Genomic DNA, 26,822 nt, shown 5'->3' with positions numbered 1-26,822 from the left:
TTTTACATGAAATTTCCCATTCGTGGGTCTAATAAAGGTGTCTTATCTATTATTATTCTGCTGTGTACAGTGTCCTTGAGTGTTCTGAAAGGTGCTTCCAAATTCAATTTATTATTATTATTATTATTATTACCTGCTTATTTTTTGTTGTATTAATATCAGATTGTATATCTATTAGATACTTATTTTATAATGTCCTATGTTAGTGTTGTTACGATATAAATATATATTCTTAATGCTTATTTTCCGTTTATATTGTTTTATAGAGCCCAGTGTAGGAAAACGCCCTTGTGAGTTAGAATGCATGCCAAAAGTCACAGAGTAGACTGCACGTCTTGTGCAGAAAACAGGAAGTATGGAGAAAGCGGAACTAAGTAAACTGTGTGTGTGTATGTGAGACCATGCTGGCTTCTAATTAGGGGTGGATTTTTATAATCGGTTTATCGATTAAAATCAATTCTGGCTTGGATAACGTGAAATCGATTCATTAAAATCCTGAATCAATTTTTTAATATAAATTTATTTTGCCTGAAATGCCAGAATCCCAGGTGAAACCTCACAAAATTTCAACAACCACCAAACAGCTAAGACAGTAAATGACAGCAGGTACACAGCTTCTGCACAAAGTCAGAAACACACAGCGCGGATCAGAATCAGTGAGATGTCGCCTTTCTCACCCGACGGCATGGACACGGTCGGGGCTGAAAGCCGACAGCTCGCTGATTCCGATGTTTCGGCGGGTCCGCGCTTCATGTTCACACCGTTTTTGCGCTGATTCTAAAGCTGTTAGTTTGATGTCTCTCCAAACAATATTGACTGAACCAGCAGCAAAAGAAGATCCAAACTAAGCTTCACATAAACATTGTCATGAGTTCCCTCTGACTTTCACTGTTTTGCTTCCACCATGATAAAATCACACTTCATGCACAGCTCTCTCTCTCTCTCTTCAAGAACAGTTTCCCATCTAAAAATCTGTTTTCTGCATTATTCGCTTGCTTGTTACGCACAAGTCTACCATTGTTTACAGCGCTGTCGGACGCTGTTTTGTTTTTTTCGTTTTACATACTTCCGAAAAGAAAACCTAATTTTTGCCGTTCAATGCTGAACACACTTAAAGTTAAAATTATGCAAAATGCAAAACACTTAGCCGTGTCTCTAATAAAACGGTAAAACACGTAATAATATCTACAAATGCATCTTAAAGCTGTTATATTAGCACTCTGTGTATTACTAACATAACCAAATTAACATTATTGACACTCGCTGACATTCAATAGTCATTCTGTAAATGCTCTCAGTTTAAATGGTCTTACCTGTAAACACTGCTGTATCCACCAGATTCCAGCCAGAGTGGATTCTGGAGTCTTATCAACCTGCTGTTAGTGATCCTCCATCTGGATGGATGAGAACAACCAATTAACGCCCATTGTATGGACTGATAACATAAGCGTGTGGCTCAAAAGAGTCAGCTCAATCTCATTTACCACCTGCTCTGTGACTCTAAAGTGCTGGTCAATATCACCATATACATATAGTGACATTGTAGGGGGGGGGGGGGGTATGAAAAGGGGAAAAAAAACAATGCTTGGACACTGCTAGCACAGGGCTTCCACACAAATGCAAAGCAGGAGATGAAGCATCGCTGAATATGTTTCTAAACCAACTTCATTCTAAACCAAAGACTAGAAAATATGGTGAAGCATATCTTCCCTTTGGCTTCACCTGCACAAGTGCCAAGGTAGGTCTCCCTGCAGGACTGGTCTTCCCTTCCTCGGGAGCAGCGCTGGGCTGTTTAAATCACGGACAAACAGGATCCCACATTCGTGATTTTTAGTTCACAAACACTTCTTGTAATGACTAACTACTCCTGACATGTTGGAGATGTTAGCTCTGTATACAGTAAAGTTACAGCGGGATAACATCAGGCTGATCCTGCCACGATTTGTTCCCCCTGTCTAAATCATGGACAAACAATATCCCACAGCTTTTTATGTTTTTAAACCCATTTTGCACAGAGAGGCATTTTTTGAAAAATGTATTGACAGCAATGTTGAACATTATTACACAGGAAAAAAACAACTACATGTAAAATAATTAAACTGTGACGCCTCTGCCTTTGTAAATGGAGGGACAGTAACTGTGTGTGTAAGCATGTAAAAACTGCAGACAGTCAGATTAACAGTATTTTGTCTCTATCTGCAATTCATCTCATGTAAACAATAACGTGGCCACAGCGTGATGTGAAAAAAGGCACATACCTTTGACGATGTGTGACGAACTCTGTATTCCTTGTTCACACGTAAACCCAAAAAAGGAGTTTTAAAAAATCTCAGTTTTTGGTGATTCAAAACACCGTTTACGTCGACCAAACAGCTGCGTTTTCAAAATCACCCGTGTAGGTGTGGGTGTAGCGTAAAAGAGTTAGTAGTTTATTTTTCTCACTACCTGTAATTTATTGCAGATTACTTGTATTTGCTTAATTGTTTACCAATACACCAATACTCCCAGCGGAGGACAGAGGCGGATGGGTGAACTCACTGGAGCTCTCCGCAGGGGATGACCGCTGAGACTGCTCAGCAGAGTTGTCAGGCGAATCAGCCGGTGCTGGCATCCTAACCTCTAGGGTCCAACTGAACTACTAACTGTGTTACAGGCCGGACGTTTGACTTTGGTGAAGGTGTGGATGGGAGGTGAAGTTTGTGGAAAATGAAATCCTGTACATGCAGGTGCAGTGAGTCCAATAGCCAGGGCTGACCGGGAACAAGGTGTTGTAGCCTGGCTTCCACAGTGTAGAGAAACGCTTCTCCTTCATACTCAAGCCACAGGTTAATTAATCTTGAAGCAGAGTCGATAATGACCTCCTGAAGCTGCTTGGGTGGGGTGAATGCCCCTGGATCCATAATCTTGCTGGTCCGTACTGTCAGGGCGAGTGTAATGAGCCACGTGGAGAAAAATAAAGGAGGATCCAATTGCAGGCACTTGTGGAGGTGTGAAGGAGGTTTATTGGGAAAATAAAACGCAAGTTGAAAATGGCAAACCAAACTGAAGATAATCTAAACTGGGAACAACTAAATGACTAAACATGAACAAGAACAACACAGAAGAGCCACCACCACAGCACAAGAATTAGCAGGACAAGAATCTAGTTCTAAAGGTCAAAGGTCACTCTTTCGAGGATGCCAAAGTTCACATTTTGGACAGAGAGGACAGATGGTTTGAAAGAGGAGTGAAAGAAGCATCTATGTCCACTGTGAGCGACCATCTTTGAACAGAGGCGGGTTTACGACACCAACTCTCTGCCATCTATAATCCAGTTTTGAGATCCTTCCCAGACGCCTTAACGCCCACTCACATCCTGGGCCATCTGACCTCAGGAATTCGCATGATAAGGTGGGGCCAGGTTTCACAATGAACTCACCCGAAACCCTGGCTGATTGTGACCAGCCTGGCAGCTGGCCTCTTTGGCTGGTGGTGGAGCTTGGCCTGGCCTGGCAGCTAGCCTCTCTGGAGCCCGGCCAGAGAAGTCCTTCCAGTACCAGATAGCTCTGGAGGTTTTCTTCTAGTGAGCTTCATTCTGTTACTTTGGGCTGATTTCACTCACACTCATTTTTTACTTTGTACTCATTTTCACTGTGTGCACACTGCTGAGAAAAAGAAGCTCAGCTCATTTCTGATCTGTTTCATGCGTCTGATTATGCACTCATTCTGAGAACATCTCCCCCTCCTAAAAAACAAACTCTCCTAAATAGCACCTGTCCCAACCACAACAAGCAGAATCATCTGTGGGACAATAACCCTTTGACCTGTATGCCACAGCTAAAACTCTTTTATGGTTTGACGAGACACACTGTGATCAGCTTGTTCACTCTGAGCCAGTCTGAGCAGTTAGACGACATTTTTGTAAACCAGCACATGAAGGTGTGGCCCTCTCACCGTCTTCACATGGAGTTCTTTCGTCTCTCAGGAAGCAGCTCACCTGTGTGTCCATGTTTAGTGTCCAGGTGGAGTGGAGCTTGTTGTTCATGTGTGTGTTTGAAGAAACCGTAAGTTTGCTTTGTTTCTTCCTTTAACAGTGTGTCTTTAGGAACTTTACTGTTCTGAAGGCAAAAGTATAGTTTGGATAGAAAGTAAGAAGTTACGGAAAATGGCATGGGATAATGAAGTAAGAGGGAGATATTTTTATAGAATACAAAAAACTAAAACAAGCCACTGTTTTGTGAATGGCCTGTTTTTTTTTAGGATGGGGAAACATCTGACTGGTTTATGTAGGTGCAATGCTAAGGAAACGACTAAACGTGCTTATTAGCTGCAGGAAGTATGTTGATCAAACGACAATGATGAGGGTAGAAATGGGTAGTACTAGTCAATTCCAGTATGAAAAGGTGATTAATCAGTAAAGTCATGATAAAGGGAAAGGAAAGATTTTTCATTTTTTGAAGAGTACCAAACTTATCAAGATGATCTGAGGAAATGGAAGTGATGCAGCAGTAAAACCCAGGAGATGGCAGTAGTGCAACATTGTTGGATGCAATGTGCCTTTAAAAATAAAAAGAATAAAAAGAGGAAAAACAACTGTACTGTTTGTTTCTGCTCTATGATGTTTGGACCAAATGTTCAGCTCATATTTCGAGACAAACATTGGACCACTGTTGTGCTTGAAGACAAATCGCATGATTACATAATTCAGCTGCTTGCTGCATACAATGCTACTACTGTACATTCATCTAATGTATAATGCCCCCCCGCCTTCTTTTGCACAAGTCGAGGAGCGTGTCAGGTTACATTTCCCTGTGTTTTTACTTGTATAACTATATATCTTGAACCTATTGATTCCACACTGGTTAACAGTTAGTAACTCTGCACTGAAACATGTGTTCCCGAGATAAACGGTTTAAATCAATCTGTATAAACCTTTAGCGCCATCAGATACTGATCATCACTGGTGGAACATTGCTCTTCCCTTTAAACTGTAAAAAAGAAAATAAAACCTGTTTTGAGGAAGTCGACATTCAGGTTTTAGTGATGTGAAAAACAGCACGAGGTGAGGCAGCACCAGCTCAGTTCAGAGTTACTGCGAAAAAAGCTGTTTAGAAAAAATAAAGGTTTTCACAGACCTCATTTTCAGCCTGTTTGAAATCCTGTGCTTGTTAAGTATATCTGCATATGGAGGCATGACATTATTTGGACTCTTCAGCATTCCCATGTGTTTGTCTTGATGTCACTTGCCTATTGTGCTTTTTGCTTCTTAATTACTGGATTTGAGTCTGAGTTTTCATCTAGTGTTAGAAGCTTTTGATCATTATTAGTCCCAGAGTTTTAAACACTTTGAATTTTCTCATTTTTGAACTGTTTTCAGTCTGAATGAATTTCCACTTGATGCTTTTTTTAAGTTAGTGGTTCTAATCTTGTGTCAAATACATTTATATGGTGTCTCAGTTACACATGTAGATGTGTTAAGTGGCTGAACCGATAAATGGTAAAATTCTGTTTGTTGTAATGAAGTATACTTATTGATTCACGAAGTTAAGGTCAGAGTAACGTGTCGCAGCCTCAAACACACTTATAGCTCTGCCTCCATAATGAATGTGTGAGGTGTAAAGTGCTGAACATAGCCCCGATACTTGCGTTTAATCAGTTTCAAATTAAACACAAATTAACTGTTCAAAAGAAAAATAAGTCTGACAAATGGAAATGTTCAGCTGTGAAGATCAGAACGGCTATGGAGCTGATCAGATGGTCGTGTCCAGAATATCTGGTCTGAGTCTGTCATGGTCAGCAGACATGAGGACCTGCGGAGCAGCAAGCAGCCTGATGCTGACTGTCCATGCACTCTTTTAACAAGAACGCAGATTTATTCATGAAAAAGAGAAGAATGGAAATGGGAGGAACTGAGTGGAATATAATGTTAATAACTTGGTTAATATGCAAGAAACACATAGTGTGACACTGAAACACGAGGAAGTGTTCAGTTAAACATTGCTCTGCTGACAGCTGATGGTTGATTTTTTTGCCCCAGTTCCTCGTCTCGTCGTCAACACCTTCTGTGTGCTTCCTGTTTAATTCACCATAATAAATCCCTGTACACTTTAAACCAGTCTGCAAATCCTGCATTTGGATCCTCTCTCCATTTTTCACAAACCTGAATGTGACAAAAACTAATGCTGACTTTAAAGAACAGCTCAGGATCCACCTCTTTTCTTCTCTGATGGTGTTCATATAATAAATATAGGGATCATTATTTCACTGCCTTAAAGATTTTTGAAACATTTCTATATATCTGTGTTCCAAAAGAAAATCAGTCTCTTTGCTCTTTTTTGTTTCTTTTGTTCATGGTAGATTTATTTCTCTAAATCTCCACAGCACCACATTCTGTTTGTAGAATGAAAGTCAGCAGAGAGGCTGGTCTTAGACGAGAATTCAAAAGACTTTCAAACAGAGGATGAACAGGGTTAAATGAGAGAACAGAAAGGTAAAGTTAGTCCTGTAGTCCAAGAATAAAACTCAGCATAACAGATTATTTTTAACATTTTAACGTCACAGCATATCTGAGTGAATAAAAGTTGTAGTTGTAGTTGTTGCATTTGTTAATCACAGTCAATCAATCAAACCAAAATTATTATATTAAATTTGCACCCTTCTGTTAATAACTGAGAACATGTAAAGATAATTAGATATCAGTTTCAGGTATGTCAACAGATGTAATGTGTTACGAATGAATAAAATTATCGATGAACTTAATGTTTTAAAAATCTTTTTTTAATATTACCGTTGATATAAAAAAGTACTAGTGTATTTCTATATAAAAATACAATTATATGGAAAATCATGTCTGTGTACAAATTGTACACAGACATGATTTTCATCAAGTGTAGATGTCAGCCTCTCTTTTTCACTGTGTCCAAAGTATTTGAACTTAGCTGTCCCTCTGATACACATTTCTGAGTCCCTCTTGTTCACTCCCAATAAAAATCTTAGCATGTTTAACTCTGTAACCTCCAGTTTTTGGTTGGAGGGGAGGCAGTTGGGGGAGCTGTAATTGCTAAACTTCTCCTGCAGTTTAAAGTAAAGCTGCACAGTCAGAAAGCACCAGTGTGGCATCAACTGAAAATAGAAATAGAAATAATCAGCGTGTGTCAGTGAATGCATCGTGTGGGCTTCACGGCTCCATCTAGTGGACTGATATTAGAAGCAGAGCAGCTGATGGCAGCTTCCTCTGCCTCACACTGCTGCCTGACTGCATCCAGCTGACACTGATGATGATGGAAAGCAGGATTTCAGTTGATGTGCACATGAATGATTTGTGTTTCCTCTGCAGGTAGAAAGTGTGTGTGAGCTGAGCAGCATGGATCAGTGTGAGGACAGAGAGGAGGGAGTCCCTCCCTCTAAAAGCACTCTGTGTGGGGAACATGAGAGCCAGACCAAAGCTCAGAGGTGAGATGACCATCTCTAACTGTCCATGACTCTTCTCCATGTCACAGCTCAGCACTCACATCACTGCTCCATCATTATTCACAGGAACCAGCCTGGACTATATCATGGAATTTTCTATTGGTATTTGTTACTGCATGCAGGAGAACAGACACACACATCAAAAAAAATCCCAGGCTCATAGTAATGAGCTTTCTAACCCATCACAGCGTCCCTTTTATACCCCCCACACACACACACACACAGCTCTCTGTATCTTTTAGTTGCAACAGGTTTCTGTCCCACAGGCTGTTGCTGGGCAGAGACTCCCACTGTCTTTACTCAGGAAGCTTCAGGCACTGGTCAACATTTAGCACATGCCATAGTGAAACATTGTTAAGCAAAACTAAGCAGTTTTTTTCCACCAGATTATCCTGACATATACACATACTTCATCTAAGCATACAAAGGTTATACAAAAATCATACAGTGAAGTTTTATCCATCTAAATCTAAATTTGAGGGTTAACTAGAATTCCCCCATTACAACTAATTTAATTTAATTTAACTGCTGGATGTTGTTGGATGTCTGTGCTCATGTTTTCTTCCATCAGTCATGTTGTGCTGCATGTCGTAGGATGAGTAGAAACTTTTGAAGCTGAATTTTCACACATTTGATGACACTGTAACCCAAAGTACCTCACATAGATGTTCATGTTTGGCTTTTTTTAATTCACAAAAACTTCAGGACTTTGCAGTGCTCACGGCTCCTGCTCTGCAGCTGGCTCTCTGCTGCAGCAGCTCACCCCTCCTCTCTGGCAGCTACTTAAACCAAGTCTATTTCTGGCTGTTTGTGCATAGAACTGAGTTTATCCCAGCAGTTAAAGTTTGTTGTAGTCAACCTAACCTCATGCAAACTCCACTGAAAGGCACCCGGCCAGCCAGTGGACTCAAACCCAGGACCTTTTCACAGTGAGGTGATGGTGCTAAACACGTCACCCATTCAGCACTGTGATATGAGCATAATTATAGAAAAATCTGAATACATTTAAAATCCATGAATGCAGGCAGGGAATAAATGAGCTTCCATTATGCTTGCTCCCCCTGCTGATAACAGAGGACATCCTTTTAGCCCTTTAAAATGCAGGGTTCGCTCGGTTTTTTAAATCCCTGTAGAACTGCTACAGAAATCTCGCAAATGTTCGGAGGCCACCAGCTCCAAGCCGACCGGGAGGTTGAGGCACAACGTGCCGGGAGTGTGGCCTTCCCCCTGGCTGTAGTGGGCCTCGACCTCCCGTTAGCTTCGAGCTGGTGGGTAACAGACATCTTCAAAAATGTCTGAGCACTTTGACAAATATGTGATGTCTTGATAAACTGAGAAGATATTTGAAGTTTACACAGCTACATTCTCGCCTGAAAATATCATAAAAGTTTATTTTGTGACCCAGAAAGAATAATAGCAACGGGGGTTTTTTTCCATACATTTTATGCCATCAGCCTGTCCTAGGTTTGTTTTTGTTTCGTTTTTGTTTTTTTTTTTACCTTCAGGGCCTTATAAGCCTTTATTGGTGTTTTTAAAAATCATGTCTGACTTTATGCTTTTCTGTATCATTTGTGGGATGCTTAGAACTCAAATTGCACTGCTGGAAATAGTTTATTTTGACGCACATGCTGGGTTTTTTTGGCAAATTAGCACTATAATATTTATTTTCATTTTTCCTGTAGTATATATATATAACATTAAAATTTGGGCTATAACGGTTGTATTCATTTATAGCAACTTGAAATGCTCCCAAAAATGGCACTACAACATGTAAAATTATAAAGATAAGCTTAGCAGACTTGGTTCTGTGGTAGGTCTTAAAGGGTTAAAAAACAAAGAAAGTGCTGTTATCAGTCCAAGCCAACTGACGAGCTAGTAGAGATGCTTATTATTGATGTTCATCAGCTAACAAAGAGAGTTTAGACACACTTTCTCTCCCCACAGAGGTCCCACATCTTACCAGGATGAATAAGTGACAAACCTTCATAGCACAGAAAACCCAGATTAATCTGAAGTTAGCTGGATAAGAACAAATCTAGACCTCAGGGTTCAGGGCTTGAGATAAGTGTTAACTCAAGAGATAAGTGATGTTTTAACTCAGGAGAAAAGTGATAACTCTTACAATCTTTGTTACAAGAAACCAGATGTGATGATGTGTGACCGCGAAACCTTTTGCTCATTGGCTAATGATTTATTGACCAATCATTAGCCAATGACGACACAAAAAATACCGCAGCTAATCATCTTTTTACATAACTCATAATTTTCTAAAGAGAGTTTTTATTCACTTTGACAAAATGAGTGACTCAGACCATCAGCTCAGCAACAAAGTGTTTCCTGTAAACTTGTAAAGGACCAGAAGTCTTTGTACAACCACAGCTGTCACCACCTGATGGATAGAATGACAGTTTTAGACAGGTGCTTCCATGTGTGTAAAATAAAAGCTAAAGCTGCTCAGACCTTGTTGTCACATTTCCCAAAGTAGTAAAATTAGCAATTTGTGTTCCACTTCATATGCAGCATATTTCTCCCTGTAAAGGTGGACACACACCTGAACAATTTAATGCTTCAAATATGTCCTGCCGTGAACTGCGTCCACACTCACAGCTAAAGCACAAACTGCTGCACACTGGAGCATTTCTAAGATAAAGGACAGCATGGAAACAATGATCAGGTCTGAGTGTTTCTATGCTGAGACGTTTGACTGTGGATCCACTTCATGTGAACATCAGTGCAGGTGAACTTTTCTGTAAACTTACAGAAACAATGTTCTCCAATTCAGCAAAGAAGAGTTTGAGCTGCAGACTGTGAATGACTTTCAGAGTCAAATACTGTGAGCTCTGACAGGTGATTTGTGCTGATTACAGCTGTCAGCTGATGCTTTAGTTTCACTCATATTTAAATGACTTCAGTTTAACTGAGGGGACAAAACAGTCCAAATGTGGATTAAACATGTGATTCATGCATCTCCAGGAATAAAGCCACAGCCTGCAGGAGCTCATCATCATTATTAAGACTTAGTTCAGTGTATCAGAGAAAACTGAAACATGGAGGTGTGTTCATGACAGCGTCTAATTCGTGATGTCAAAGAAACTTTAGATTATTCAGCAAAGCTGATGTGGAGCTGAGATCTGATTCAACATGAATGTTACATGCATGAAGTTCACATGTTAAACTATGACAGTCACATATATAATGTGTGAACATCATGTTATCCTAAAGTGTCTGAGTGGCCATAAAAGAGCTTTAATATGGTTTCATACGGAGGTCGGAGATGGCAGTGTACTGCGTGCATAACACTCAGAGCTGTGCCTAATATTCTGTCCATTTCTTGTTTTTGTGTTTTGTTGTTGGAAAGTCTTACATTTCAGCAGGTTAGTTCAGGTATCTCTGCTATGAATCATGTGACCTGGTTTCTAGGTTACATGACAGGTCAGAGGTCAGCGACTGTAACTCAGTTACTTCTATTAATGTGAACTGTTTGTGGTTTACCTCTCAGACTGACTGAAGTCCTCAAGCAGATGATGATGGAGGAAGAGGAGGACAGAGTAGAGTCTGCAAGATCCAGCTGTCCATGTGTGACCAGTGACCAGTCCAAAGGTCAACCTCCAGACTTCAGTGATGAGCCTGGACCAACAAGGTCAGAGAATTGTAATGAGCTCCCTTAGATGTTTATGATTTCTTGGACAAAAATGGCCTGAATTTTTTTTACAAAGAAAACAAAGAAAAAAACAAAGATAAAATATTAGACTTGGTCAATTTCCTTTTCAGGACAGTGATGCTGTCCTGAAAAGGAAATTTGTCTTTATCCTGTCTTCCTTCTCTCATCCCAACCAATCACAGCTGATGGCCCCGCCCCTCCCTGAGCCTGGTTCTGCCGGAGGTTTCTTCCTGTTAAAAGGGAGTTTTTCCTTCCCACTGTCGCCAAAGTGCTGCTCATAGGGGGTCATATTGTTGGGTTTTTCTCTGTATCTATTATTGTACGATCTACAGTACAATATAAAGCGCCTTGAGGCGACTGTTGTTGTGACACATGTGCTATATAAATGAAATTGAATTGAATTGAAATTGATGCTCATATCTGTGGGGAAATCTGTACTGTTGCAGTTACAAAAATGTTTATAGTTTCTGCACAAAGAGGTCACAGCAGTTACTGTCAGCAAAGTTTCACACGCTTAACATTTTTTTTTATTTTGGATGGGGAATACTGCAATTAATGATCAAGTCAAATATCCATCCATCCATTCGCCTCCGCTTATCCTTTTCAGAGCCTATCCCAGCTGTCATAGGGCGAGAGGCAGGGTACACCCTGGACAGGTCGCCAGTCTGTCGCAGGGCTCAAGTCAAATATTTTAGACTTAATTTTCTGTTTTGTTTTGATATACTTCCTGAATATGAATAAGTATATTATTGACCATCTATCAGTGTTAGCTGTTTACTTTTAGTTTTTTTTACTGTGATGATTTTGAGTCCACCAGATCCCATTCAGTCTGATTCTGTAGGAAATAAGCCTGAATCAAGAAGTGATTTTTTTGAAAGCAGTGAGATGTGATAGTGGGGAGCTGATACAGTCAGTCCCGCATCCACTTTTTTTTCTTGCACTTTTTATTAAGGCTCGTTAATAAACAACAAATAACAGGTTAGGTGAAACAAGAAAGCAACTATGTTGTTATAACCACTTAATACATGATAGTTTTTGTGTAATAACCAGGAAACAGAGCTGCAAAATTTAAAACTGGGTGCTTCTATTCAACAACAAATGAATAACCATGTTAATAACATTTTAAAACAAACTTAATTAGTGATGCATTTAAAAGAATATTACATATGAATACATTAGAATCACATATGAGTGTTGAGGACCATTTTTCACAGCATAGTTTATATCTAGATAATATTACATGGTAAAAATCGGGTAGGAAAGAAAGTGGTTATGGAAGACATATTTAAAATATCGAGACAAATCTGAAAGAGAATAACAATTAGAGCACAAGATTCCACAATAAAACACAGTTCTGGGGGACAACCAGGAGGTTGGCAGCATGGGCAAAATAGGCCAACCCTGTGACCGACGGTGGCAACGGAGCACGCCTGACCCTCCAGTTGACACAGGGAAGTGCTAGCTAGGCTCTCCAGTCCTCATCCTCCGACTATAAGCCTGCCAGAAAGGTGATGGGTGACGAACAAGTAGGCTGAAGTGCCAACACCACTCTCTATTTCTGGCCACAGCAACAGCTGAGCTGCACCAATGACTGTAGTCCGTCCACTAGAAAGAAGTATCTGCAGCTGGTGGGTGATTGCCTCCCAATACACCACTCACAGCCTAGTATGTCCACAGTGTAGATCATGTCCTCCCTTAGCTTGACAGAGGTGGTTGAGAGCTCATCATCTTCAGTACTGTCAAGGCTGGATGGCTGGTGCGTGGAGTGGAACCAAGCATAGACAAAAATCAGGTATGAGAAAAAATTGTAATTTAAACCAAAAGAGAGCAGCTTTTTTTAGGTCTGAAAAGAACAGAGAAATGAAAAGACAAGAGGGAACTAAACTATAACAATACTGGGAAAAACTAAACACAGAGAATACAGAACATCAAACCTAGTCATGGGAACCATTTGAACATTATAACCCGAATCTTGGCAAATGTTGAACAGAGACAAGACAATGAACAGAAGAAACTGACACAATAAATCCACATGAGGGTAATTAGGGACACAGCTAACATGAACAGACAAAATCACGCAACTTCATATAGGAGCAAGGAAGAAGGAGGCCTCAAGGAAACTGGATGGACTGGGGAGACACGGAAAACAGTTATGGGAGTTGAGACCAAGGAGACCAAGGAAAGGGGAACACGGCTGAGAGAGAAAGAGAGAGATGAGAGAGAGACATGAAAGTACAATACAGACAGTGGAGACAAGAAATTAAACACAAGGAGGAGAGCATGTAAACTGGTTACTAGTTTGAAGTCTGCGTTTAATCACAAGTTGAAACACATCTTGTTGCTGTGTCATTTTAAATTGGTCATGTTATTTTTGATGCGCCAGCAGAGGTGGGTCGAGTATCCAAAAATTGTACTCAAGTAATAGTAGCATTACTTTAAAATAGTATTACTCAAGTAAAAGTGAAAAGTAGTCGTCAAAAAAAGTTACTCAAGTAAGAGTAAAAAAGTACTTGGCGAAAAGAATATTCAAGTAGTGAGTAACTGTTTGAAATGTCTGATTTATTTTTTAAATAAATGCTATCAGACAAACAAAAACAAATAAATATACAAATTTTAGTATTTTCAAAAGGAATATATGTAAAAACATCAACAAAATAAGGCACAACAATTCTAATTTCCAGATTTCAGTTTTTCACAACACAAAGCTTTTTTCACCAATAACTACAGTAAATAATATAAATATATAAACAGCCATTCTTAACAAAAACATTTCTGCTCTGAACTGGAAGAAAAAACCCTGAGTAGAAGCTCACATCAAGACAACAGCTCCTCGGTTCATAGTAGCATCGCGCTGCTAACACGCTAACAGCACATTTGAGCTACTCACCACCTCCCTTCCTGTGCTGAATCGTAGCGTAAGTGAATCACTCAGGACTCACTCACCCCCTCCCTCCCGGCTCACAGCTTCTTCCTCTTCTTGGTTGGCAACCAATTTTAAGGCGCATTACCGCCCCCTGGCTCACAGCTCAGTGGACATTAAGATGAGAAAATATATATTTGACACATTTAAGGAAAATACTAATAAAATAAAAATAAATAAATGTTCTCTTTAGAATTTTTTGCTCTTTTTTGCTCTATAAAATAGTTGTTTTCTTTTACAATCATTCATCTTAGCAGTAGGATTTACATGAAAAGAGAAACAAATTAAGTTTGAGTGAAAATATACATTTTTGCACTCTCTGGTCAACTGAAATTTACCATCACTACCTGGGAGGGTTAAGAATTAAAAAGTTCTATTAAATTAATTAATTATTACTATTACTATTACTTAATTAATTAATTCAAAACTTCTCTTGCAGTGCTACTGCAGTAGCTGGAATGTTGGTTTGATTCTAAATGTATTGTTATAATACATTGATTTTTAGTCATGGATCTATGAGGCAAGCCAAAGAAGAAGCAAATAGTTAGCCTTTGGCGCACTTCTTTGTCCTTGATATGTTGTTAAATAGAAACAGGCAGTTGCATTTGCATTTTTCAGCTCTGTTTCCTTCTTATTGCACATAAAACTACTACAGGTAATTGAGTGGTAATTGCTTAGAAATTAACACATAATTATGTTCTTGTTTTTCATTGGAACCCTACTATTACCACTCTATTACCAAGCTGTAGAAAAAACCCCCAAAATAAAACAAACAAAGGCTCTGGTGGACTCATTATCACGTTTCATCTCTCAGACTCCTTAGCTCAGAGCTGATTTAACAGGTTACCCCCGAACTTTACATTTAATATCATTGTTTTCTTGCTAACATGTGAGGACTGAAGTTTGGAGGGTGTTTTCAGAAGTCCCCCACCGAAACCCCCCCCTGATGGATGGCAGACATTACCATCAACTGGCTGTGAATCAGACAGGATAGGACCCAGATGCAGACTTGCAGACAGGGCTTAAACTCAAAACACAGCTTTATTACTGAGATGGCAGAAATACAAAACTCACCTAAACTAAACACAGCCATGAGGGAGATCTGGGTGCTGGACACAGGAAACAGAGTGCTTAAATACACAAGGAATGACAAGGAACAGAAAACACATGGGGAAACAAAGCTAAGGCAAATTATACATAGCGAGACAGAAGAAGCAAAACGAAACACCCTGAACATGTGACACAAGACTCAAAATAAAACAGGAAAAGATGTAATGCAAGACTGGCACATTTTGAAACCGAAGAGGGAAACAAGACACAAGGATGCACACAAATACACAGAGAGGGACACAGAGGACAGAGACACAAAGGGAACCCAAAGGTCAAGAAATTAAACTGATTACAAGTTAACTCAGAGACATAATAAAAATGAACTTACAACTAAGCAGTTAAACTTAATATATAACAGACGACAAAACACAGAATGTCAAAATGCTGGGTCAACTGACCCAGAACCATGGCTTTCATGTCCAGCCTCCCGGGAAAGCAGGAAAAGTATCTTTTTTTATTTTATTTTTATAATTTATCTTCCAGCATGAGGTAGAGAAACCCACACTTCCATCTTCAGTTTGCTTCTTATCTCTAGTCTTTGGCTTATTTTCTCTTTTGAGTTAAGTTTTTTTTTTCTTCCATGTCTTGTATTAGTTTAACTTTATTTTTGTGATTAGGTAATCAAAAAACCCTTTTTGTACACCTTCTTGTTGTCTTTCCTGTCTGTTCCCGAAGAAGAGAAATTATGTGATATATAGTGAATAATCTAAAAAATGGATATCATTTGATAAACTGATGCTGAGTCAGTCCTCCAGCTACAAATATCTTTCAATGTGTTTATAGATTAAACATGGCGATGTGCACAGATGACATAGATTGTAACAAGGTGAGTCACCATATAATTCTCATCTCATATCTGTTAACTGAGCTCTTGTCTTTAGCTTTTTGCAGTTAATATTAAATTAAAGCTAATTACTGTCTATTTGTAACTGACTGCATTACAAAAAATTTAAATAAAGTTTGTTACAGTGATCTCAAGACTTTCCTTTAAATTATATATTCTTTCAGATTTACCCTGTGACTGAATATTCCATATCAAATCGCATCGCACTGCTGATCAATATTAGACATTTTTATGATCTGAAATCAAACCGACACGGTGCTGAGTATGACGCACAAGCCGTGCTCAACCTGCTCTATAATCTGGGCTATGCAGTGGTATATTACCAAGACCTGACTGCACAGGTAAATTCTACAGACAGAAAGCATTATTTCACTTCCACTTAGCTGATGTTCAAACTGAGTAAAATATCAAATTCATGTTCAACTTTTCTGTTTACAGGAGATTGATGAGGCTCTAATTCGTTTCTCCAAGCATCGAAAGCTCTTTAACACAGACAGTGTGTTTGTGGTTCTCATGTCTCATGGTGACTTGGGAACTATCCGTGGCTCTGACCTGAAGAACTTTGAAATTGATAAAATTTATGAGCGCTTAAACACAAAGAACTGTCCTGCACTAATGAACAAGCCAAAGGTCATAATCATTCAGGCCTGTAGAGGAGGTGATTATCAACTAGCCTGACATGCACCAAAAAGATGCTGAACATTACTGTTACACATGTGTTTATTATTATTATTACCAGTTATATTTGTAGTAGTGATGTTATGAAATATTTTGTTTAGTTTGTCTCATTTAGGTCAGTGTCTCTTTTTAAAGAAACAAGAAAACCATGAACAAAATTAATTACAGGCAAAGAAAATCCAAAACTTTTGAAATCTTTAAAATAATTTGGAGAATGTAATAAAACTAATGGTTTACTAGATGTAATGATGTTAAATACACATGATGCAGTTTTTCTCGCTTTTAGTATGACAACAGAGCACCTGAAGATGATCAAGAATAGCTGTTTGCACACATCTTTCTTGTTTCAGAGAATGAAGGAGTAGTTACAGTAGATGCAAGCAGACAATCCATGGGGACAGAAAACACTGGCCCTCCACCAAAAAACATTGCCAAAGTTGGAAAAGTACACATAGAAAAGGATTTCATTGGTTTTCATTCGAGCACACCTCGTAAGTTATCCTGCTTCTTGTAACTATTATTATAATAGTGTATAATAACAAACACAATTAAATGCAGCAAATTATGTTTCTGTTTCTTTGTAGACACCTATTCATATAGAAACCCAGAATATGGTTCTAATTTCTTCCATTACATTTGTGATGTGATCCTCACGGGGTGCTGTCAAGATGATATTGAAGAACTATTCAAAAAAGTAAGTTTGCCAGTATTTTATCTGGTCATTAACCTGAATTTATTCCTAATTCTTTCTCTGCATGTTTAAGTTTTTCTAAATATTTTTGCATTTTCTTTCTGGCTACTATTACTAGTCCATTTCATACCACGTTGATCTCCCATGCTCGTAGCTGGCAATGGGGCTAGAAATCTGTAATGCCCTTCATTTGTTGTGACCTGAAACAAGGCAAAATAAGAGATGATCCTCCTGTCTCTAAACATGATGGAAATAATGTCTCCATCTCTCTCTCTCTATGACTGCAATATATATTTTCTGTAATATGAGCAGCTGTGTCAGACATCACTGTAACTTTATTTTAATCTCAAAGGTCATGCAACAATTTGAAGATTTCCCCTCTGAACAGAAGCAGATGCCAACCAAAGAGAGAGACACACTGACAAAACACTTCTACCTATTTCCAGGTAAGTACCACTGTTTGGTCTGTGCTTCGACAGGCCCGCAAATTCAGACTTATTCTGTGAAGAAAGCAAGTCAAAAACCGGTTTTTACATGCTAGCAAGGGGAGGATCTCGGAGTAGCATCTCTGCCCTCGGTCTCAGACCACTCCAAAAAACCAGCTTCCCCTGCAACCATTTAGTCTGTGACACAGTTTACACAAACACTCACTGCAACCCCCCCCCCCCCCAACATGGTCCATGGGGGGGGGGGGGGGGGGGGGCACTGAGTGTGTGTGTGTATGTGTGTCTCTGTAAGTGTGTATATATGTGCAGGTGAGTGAGTGTGTGTGGATATGGGTGCATTTGTGTGACTTCCTGCTCACAAAAAGGTAATCTCCCCTGGCTTAACCCCCCAAATGCTCTACCCACACAAAAACATAGTTGAGACCATGAATGTTTTCAATTCATTGGTTAACCCCTGTCCTGAAATGCCACTGGCGTGCTCTCCTGCTCTCTGTGAAATTCTTTTAACTCATTTTATTCGTAAAGTTTTACAGCTTAAGTCCTCGCTCCCCTCAGTGTCGAGTTTTATTCCCACCCCTGGTTGTTCATCATCATTTCAACAGTTTGAGCCGGTGTCACTCCATACTCTCAAGCAACTTATTGACCAATCAAAGAACACCTCTCCTGCTTATGATATCCTTCCATCTCGTTTAGTTAAGGACTGCTTCAGTGTAATTGGACCCAGCATCCTATCTCTAATGAATATACCTCTACTTGCAGGCTCTGTTCCTTTAGCCTTCAAACGCGCTGTTGTCCAGCCCGTTCTTAAAAAAAGGAACCTTGATCATAACGATCTTGGGAACTATAGGCCGATCTCTAACCTTCCATTCCTGTCCAAAACACTGGAGAGGATCGTTCTTTCACAACTCCAGCCATATTTGGATGCGAATGCCATTTATGATAAATTTCAGTCCACTTACAAACCCTGTTATAGTACTGAAACGGCCTTGCTCAGAGTCCTCAATGATCTCCTTCTGATTGCTGACTCCGGACGCTCTTCAATCGTGGTCCTACTAGATCTATCCTCGGCCTTTGATATGGTAGATCATAACATCGTATTAGCGAGGCTTGAACACACAGTTGGCATTGGAGGTGCCGCCCTAGATTGGTTTAAGTCATACCTCTCTAATTGGTCCTTCTCGATCAATTTTGGCCCTTATTTCTCCTCTGCTGCACCTGTCTCCTGCAGCGTGCCTGAAGGATCTGTCCTTGGCCCCCTGCTCTTCTCACTGTATATGCTCCCCTTAGGCGCAATCTTTGAGAAGTATAACATCACACATCATTGTTATGTCGACGACATACAGATGTAGGTAACTCTCTTAATCTAAACGACAGGAAAACGGAAATTACCGTCTTTGACAGTAGAGTCCCCCGTAGCCAACTTCGTGAATTCCCTCGGTTCCTTTAACAGTTTCCTCACTGACACTGTTAGTGACCTGGGTGTATTTTTGGATAGCTCTTTTAAGTTCGATAAACAAGTGTCCTCTGTTATTAAATCTTGTTTCCATCAATTGCATCTTATTAGCAAGGCCAGACATAATGTTCCACATAGGGACCTTGGAAAGCTTATCCACGCCTTTGTGACATCTAGGTTGGATTATTGCAACTCACTTTACTTCGGTCTAACTCTACTCTCCTCCATAGACTCCAAATTGTTCAGAACGCAGCTGCTCGTCTCCTTACTGGTAGTGGGCGGCGTGTCTCTATTACCCCTGTTCTTGCTGATCTGCATTGGCTTCCCGTGAAGTACCGCATTCAATTCAAAATCCTGCTGCTTACCATTCCGAATTATTAACAATATAGCGCCAAGCTACCTCATTGAGCTACTTAGATCATACACCCCTAATAGAGCATTAAGATCATCTTCCCAGTCACTCTTGGTACTGCCGAGATCTTCGCTGAAGAATAGAGGTGACCACGCGTTTGCCTTGGCTGCACCCGATTTATGGAATAACCTCCCCATCGCTATACGCGAGTCTGATTCCATCCATTCCTTCAGATCGCGGTTAAAAACCCACTTATTTAGCCTCACCTTTTCTACCAGTTAACGATTGCTTGATAGTTAGCTTAACACTTATTCTTATCTTTGGCTTTTAATTCATTTTAAAAAAATTTTGACTTGACAGGGCCTTGGAGTAGGGGTATGTCACCAGGGTGCAGAGGAGGCTACCCCCCCCCCCCCCCCCCCCCCCCGTCCCCTTCTGGCTGCCTCTGCCTCAATTTTATCCCACAACTTAGTCATTCACATTACTCACACCCTCATTACACATACATATAGGATCTTGGGGGTGGGCACGATACACAGAGTCCAAGTTACCATCAAGGTGTACACCTCACCCCTGACGTCGTTCCCCACCTCTCAATTTTAAATACACGTAGACATTGAGGGCTAGCAGGAGGGACTATGCGCTTACCTGCTGCTCTCTGGCAGGTAGTTCCATGCCCTCCTGGGTTTTAATTGCACCTTAGAACACACATACATCAACACTACAATGAGCGGGTGGAGGGAGGTTTGGAGTCTTCTCTCACCCCCGTTCTCTGCGGCCTGCTGGAGCGGGGGGGCTAGGAGGAGTTGGCCGTCCGACTGCGGTCTGGGGTGTGGGGCCTCCCTGCTGCTGCGGAGTCGGGGCGGTCTGCCTCTCCCCACCGCAGGGAAAAGGGTAACACCACCTGGGTCTGGGTGCAGTTCCCCCCTCCAGGGGCAGGGGTACCTAGACCCGGTTGGTAGAGTACGCTTGGGGAGTGTGATTGTGTGTACAGCGTCTCTTTATGTCTGTCTCCACGTCGGTTGAGTGTGGTGTAAGTGCATATGAGAGCATGAGGGTGGGAATGGATGTTTGTGTCTGTGTGTGCCTGTATGTCTGTGTCTATATGTCAGGTTGGGTATCAGACGCCACCTCTCTGGGGACATCTCAGGCCTCCAAACCTTGGAGGGCCTATCTCCACCCACCACCACTTCCCCTGCCGGTGGCGGACTCCCTCAGGTGTCGGTGCGTTGGTGGTTCTTTGTGTCTGGGGGTGGGCGTCCGGGTACACACCGGCTCACTCCTTGGCGGCCGCTTATTGGGGCTCGCTCGGGCCATTTCGGAGGTGGGGTGCCCCCGGCCTCTCGGCCTGGGGCTCGGTCACTCAGGCACAGCTGGCTGCCGACGGAGCTCACGGGCGCGTCACTGCAACTCCCCCTGGCTTCTGCTCCGCGGCTGCTGAATGAGCCCTCATCTGGGACTCTCCTCAGCTCTTACTAGAACAGTGGCGCGGCTGCCCCTCTGTGGGTCTTCCTTGGTCTCTTGTGCTCTGGGGGCCTCTGGATGTCTGGAGTTTTGATCTCCTCCATACCTGCTTGATACCATAAAGGACAGGGCTGTGGCTCCCCACACTCCCTAGCAGATCATTACATGGAGAAACCTTTGGAATGCAAGCATGCTGATCCACACAGGTATGCACACAGGTGTACACATGGGTATTCACAGACGTGGACTACAGCTTTCTTGGCTGCTGCCTCAAAGCACATTGTGCGCTGTCTATCTTGCGTGCTGCACAATATCGTTTATTATTTAGTAACTATTGATATCTACTGCTAGCTAGTTTATTGTGATGGTGCTTTTTTTTCTTTCTTATTATGTTGCTCTTTGTTGTTTGCTTTCTCTTCTGTTTTTTTTTCTCTCCATACAGGTGACCCAGGAGTTTTGTTTTTTTTGTTTGTTTGTTTGTTTTTTCTCTCTTCCCCCCCTTCTCACTGTCTCTTCTCCCCTTTGGTTTTCTTTCTCTCCCTCTCTTTCATTCTTTCCCCCTGTCCTATCCCACAGTCATGTCTGTCCCGTTTGTAACAACTGAAAATAAAAAACTCATAATTATAATAAAGGTCAATCAAATGGACCAATATGGCAAGGCCACGATGATCCACTTGATAAAATAAATCCGCTTGGCATCTTTCTTGGCCTTAAGACAACAATTCTGATGGCTATAGATCCAAACGGGACAAAAATAAATAAATAAATAAAAAAAAAAAAATTGACTGTTTTATCCTCTACACTTAGCCTTCTTTTATGCTTTTATATGCAATTCTTTTGCCTTCGTGTGTTTTAATTCCATTCAACCTGCTAGCACATTTTGGTACCTTGCCATAGCCCTCATCCTTCCTTGTTACTTCATCTTACCCTCTTGCATGTTAAGCACTTTGGTACACCACTGGTTTTTAAATGTGCTATATAAATAAAGTTTGTTGTTGTTGTTGATTGACTGGGTTAATTTTTTAGAATGAAACAGGATGACTAACTCGTGTTAGTAATATGTAGTCATGATGATGGCCATCACATTGATAGTCATTTGACAAAACAAAAATTACAGATAGAATTAGGTTAAGACTGCAACAGGCCCAAAAAACACAATGCTTGTGGGGGACCAGAGCCCTCATACTGCTAAAGTAACATGAATTGATTTGATTTGCTAGTTAGAACATTGTCAAATGTTTAATGGACCAATTATGATTTAAGATGCATTTACAGGAATTAAGCACCGGTTCCCTGAAGAGAAGCAACTACACAAGAGACTGGAAGCTCTCAGGTATGCAAAAACCCTCCTGAAAAAGGAGAAATTGTTAAAAAACATTTCCTCTCTCCTTAACTTAGCCTTTTTGTTGATTCATGCAGAAAATGAGTTCCATATCAGGAATCAGACATCCTGTGATATCTGGAGAAACACACAAACAGTATATGACAAGCAAACAGTTTAAATGTGGCTTAAAGATTTGTGCAACATGTGATGCCAGAAAAAGTTATGACAGGACCAGCAAGTTTATACTGAAAATTGTTCAGATGATGTTCCTGGAAAGAACTGTTGAGGATAATAGATTTCTTACTGCACATTGGAGTACAGAAGACTGGAGTTTGGGATTGCTTGCAACATTATAATATGGCAGTTGCCATATGTGCAGTGTGCTGGTATAGTTTTACACTGGCCTCTATTGTTGCTTATTGGCTTATTGCCAGCTATGCAAACCAAGCTCTGGCAACAGTTGTATAGGGATCGAATGGCCCGTAGCAATGGGCCAGACACCCCAGCTGCACCTCCCACAGAAAACACCAAGGGACACGGTTGAATGCCTTGTCGAAGTCCACAAAACACAAACAGGCTGGTTGGGCAGACTTCCATGCGCCCTCAAGTACCTGCAGTATCAAGAAAACTGCATTGTTCCTCCTGTGTCTGAGGTTTGACTAACAGACAGACTCTCCTTTCTCACACATTGGCATAGACTTTCCCAGGGAGGCTGAGGAGTGTGATCACCTGTAGTTGGAACACATCCTCTGGTCTCCCTTCTTAAAAATGGGGACCACCGCCCTGGTCTGCCAGTCAAGGGGTTCTGCCCCTGATCTCCACGCAACATTGCAGAGGCATGTCAGGCAGGACAGCCCTACAACATCCAGAGCCTCACCTCAGCCACAACTGCCACCAAGGAGTTGTTTAACTGCCTTCTGTGACCTCACCCCCAGAGGTTGGGGGGGGGTCATCCCAAGACTCTTCTTCCTCCACAGAAGACGTGCCAGTGGAATTAAGGACGTCCTCGAAGTATTCCTTCCACCGCCCGACAATTTTCTCAGTCAAAGTCAGCAGCGGTCCACCTATACACAGTGCAGGTAGAGCACCGCTTTCCACTCCCGAGTCACTTGATGGGTTGCCAGAATTTTTGTGAGGCAGTCCGAAAGTCTTTTTCCTTGGCCTCTCCGAGCTCCTCCAACATCTGTGTTTTTGCTTGAGCCACTGCTCATGCCGCGTTCAGCTTGGACTGCCGTTACCTGTCAGCTGCCTCCGAAGTCCCACAGGCCAACCAAGCCTGATAGGACTCCTTCTTCACGTCTGGTGTCCAACATTTGGTTGGGGGGTTACCACCACGACAGAAACCAAACACCTTCCGGCCGCAACTCAGTGCAGCAGCTTCGGCAATGGAGATGCTGAACATGGTCCATTTGGAGTATGATAACTTGGGGATATAGTTCTTATCTTCCTACTTTCCTCCACACAAGTGGAAAAGCCTGAAGCTGTATCATGTCTGAAAACACAAAATTCAGATATTAGAACGGTCCATTTTACTACTCAAACATTTCTCATGATGATCAAACTTGTCATTTTATTTATATTTCATTAAGAATGAAAATGCTTTTTTATTAGGGTTAGGGAAAACCAATTTTTTGGGACTTTGATCATTTTTAATGTTAAGACATATATTAAGACACTTTACCCCTTCACTTCAATCTCTCTTTATCCCAGTCATACAAATGTAGACAGATAGCTGATAATAGTTTCTAATGTGCTGATTGGAATATCATGAAAGAGGCAGAAATTTCTCTGTGTGCATGTGGACAAATCACAAGATGAACAGGTTTCAGGTAGTATTAAAACACATTAAAACGCTGCACTCACTCAAAGGTCAGAGGTCATCTACAGTAACCACACTGACACTAAGAGAAGAAAACAGCTGGCAGCAAAGGCAAGGAGGTGTTCTTTTTAGCTAAACAGAAGAGGAATATAAAGATAATGACGACAATGAAAATGTAGGAGTGTTCCTTTATTAGTGTCTAACAGTATGTGTATGAGAGCGATGCAGTGTCCATGTGTGCATGCTGAAAGAGACTGTGCTGGTCTGATCTGGTCTCCTTTCTTGCCTTTCTCCTTTCAGGGTGGAGCCTGCTGGGGGCCAATGGTTGAGACCAGGTTTGAGAAAGTGTAAGTGTGTTTTTAATGTGATTGATGAAAACAAAGCAACACACATTCAACCATCTTCAAACTGTCACATCACTCATCCTGACTGTCATCATCAAAGTGTCAATCAATGAACAGATGATGGATCAATAACTGCAGCTGGATTGTTTGTTCTCTCCATCAGATTCCTGTCAACTCACAATTGACACAAACACAGTGAACACAAACCTCCAACTGTCTAACAACAACAGGAAGGTGACATATGACAAGGAGGTTCAGTCATATCCTGATCATCCAGACAGATTTGATTTTTATCCTCAGCTGCTTTGTAGAAATGGTCTGACTGGCCTCTGCTACTGGGAGGTCGAGTGGAGAGGACACATTTTTATATCAGTGAGTTACAAAAGAATCAGAAGGAAAGGAGGCAGTAAAGACTGTAGGTTTGGATGCAATGATCAGTCCTGGAGCCTGAGCTGCTCTGATGATGGTCCTCGTTCTGTCTGGTATAATGGAAAAAGAACATCCATCTCCTCCTCCTCCTCTGTCTCTAACAGAGTAGCAGTGTATATGGACTGTCCTGCTGGCACTCTGTCCTTCTACAGAGTCTCCTCTGACACTCTGATCCACCTCCACACCTTCAACACCACATTCACTCAAACTCTTTATCCTGGGTTTACACTCTGGCCTGATAGTTCTGATTCCTCAGTGACTCTGTGCTGAGTGGAGTGTAAAGAGTGTCTCTTGTTAGAGAAACACTCTGACTGTTGAACAGATAGTTCAGTCTGTACATGTCTGTCTCTTTCACCCAGAAACACGTTTTCAGATTCATACATTCAGTCAGTTGATGTTTTAAGCTGTTCTAAATGATTCCTTGTAAACTTCTTGCTCTTCAGTCCTTTAAAGATGGAAGCTCCCATTATTCCAGGATCCACATGTTGTTTTTTCTGTCTTTTTCCACTCAAAGCTTCAAAGTGAATATCAATATGCTGTGTTTCTGTGAAGCTCAGTTCACAACCAGCTCCTCTGCATTTTCAACAAGTCTGAGCTCATTGAAACAAAGTTGATTTCTCTTTCTTAATGGGATGTTTCCACACTCTCTACATGCTCTTACTGTTTCACTCATTGTTGGGAGCTCATGATTTGAAAATGTTTCGGCTATATAAGCCGAAATGATTGGCTCAATAGATTTTAAGTGCAGTTATAGCCAGAATATGATTGTATTGAGAGATCATAATACATGCGGCTGATCTAATAAACAGCAAAGGCTTCAGTCCTCATTTGAAACTATATAAGGCCCACTTAAAATTCTTTCATTTTCTCAGAAATCCACAGCGCGTCTTATAATCTGGTGTGCCTTGAGCATGAATTCTGGTTGTGCTTACTGACCCCAACCGATTTTATGTGGTACACGGCGCTAAAAAATCTTTCAAAAAAAGTGCGACTTTGGTAAGCTACGAAGATGCACACCTTGATGAATCATTATGGCTATCGTAGTGAGGAGCCTCGAGGATCCATCCGGGTCCAAACTCTGCTTCCAGTTCTAAAGTTGAAAAAACACTGTTGCATCACTAAGAGTTCAAAACTGTCTAAATTCTTTCATGTTTAATAAAATGATCAGCATCTCTGCTTTACCAAGTGCAAAAACTAAGTTGAACTATCAGGCTGCCCCTGGGCCTGATACTGCTTGAGGTTTTTTTCCTGTTAAAAGAGAGTTTTTCCTTTTCACTGTCACCAAAGTGCTTGCTTATATGGGGGTAAAATGATTGTTGGGTTTTTCTTTACATGTATTATTGTAAGTCCTACTTTACAATTTGAAGTGACTGTTGTTGTGATTTGGCGCTGTATAGATAAAATAAAATGAAATTAAATAAAATTGAATTAAAGATTGTTGTATTTATCATGCTTTTCAGTTTTATGTAATAAACTTGAGACTGTTGTATGTATGTATTTCCAACTCTTTATTACAATTATTTTCATATAAACACTCGACATTTGAAAAGTCATTAAACTATAACTGTGAATGACTGTCCATTTTTTTCTAATCTATAATTGCCGTTTTTTCTGAACATTCTCAACAATACACACACACACAAAATCTTTCTCTCACCACTCACACTATTTTCTATCTGAAATTGTTGTGTCACATTTTTGTATCAATATAGAGACTTTCTCAACTTTCCAGGAGTACCTCCAGTTCGATGGACATGCCAGTAGTAGCCACACAGTACTGATATGGACCTGGGCCCTGTCCTTCTCTTCTGTCGATACAGGACAAGTAATTATTTAGC

The 26,822-nt window shown here is 40.8% G+C and overlaps 2 protein-coding genes across 2 annotated transcripts in view; both read left to right on the top strand.

Moving 5' to 3' along the window:
• The window catches only part of LOC146672994 (NLR family CARD domain-containing protein 3-like), a 172,171-nt gene extending 145,463 nt beyond the window's left edge, over nt 1-26,708 (top strand). The window contains exon 12 of the mRNA XM_085401412.1: nt 25,270-26,708. The gene's annotated coding sequence lies outside the window, so the exon portion shown is untranslated. The remainder of the gene's footprint in view (nt 1-25,269) is intronic.
• On the top strand, nt 3,908-25,273 carry LOC146672995 (uncharacterized). Its single transcript, XM_085401486.1, has 12 exons — nt 3,908-4,043; nt 7,316-7,431; nt 10,949-11,089; nt 15,924-15,966; nt 16,149-16,325; nt 16,423-16,642; nt 17,013-17,153; nt 17,247-17,356; nt 17,706-17,799; nt 22,344-22,401; nt 24,512-24,558; nt 24,719-25,273. Exons 1-12 carry the CDS (start codon nt 3,987-3,989, stop codon nt 25,252-25,254), a joined length of 1,740 nt encoding a protein of 579 aa, XP_085257612.1. The 5' UTR covers nt 3,908-3,986; the 3' UTR covers nt 25,255-25,273.
• Nucleotides 26,709-26,822: the final 114 nt, after the last annotated feature.

This window comes from Rhamphochromis longiceps, linkage group LG3 (genome assembly GCF_057381845.1).
Source record: "Rhamphochromis longiceps isolate RC_006_pf linkage group LG3, R_longiceps_female_GT1.1, whole genome shotgun sequence".
NCBI classification, from domain to species: Eukaryota; Metazoa; Chordata; class Actinopteri; order Cichliformes; family Cichlidae; genus Rhamphochromis; species Rhamphochromis longiceps.
Note: the sequence above shows the minus strand (reverse complement) of the source record. Positions and strands in the feature narration are given on the sequence as shown.

Excerpts from the sequence above, each read along its gene's own strand:
- LOC146672995 (XM_085401486.1), top strand. The coding sequence starts at position 3,987 with ATGTTTAGTGTCCAGGTGGAGTGGAGCTTGTTGTTCATGTGTGTGTTT. Across the intron at positions 4,044-7,315 it reads TGTGTGTGTTTGAAGAAACC|GTAGAAAGTGTGTGTGAGCT; the intron begins GTAAGTTTGCTT and ends TTTCCTCTGCAG. Across the intron at positions 17,800-22,343 it reads ACACTTCTACCTATTTCCAG|GAATTAAGCACCGGTTCCCT; the intron begins GTAAGTACCACT and ends ATGCATTTACAG.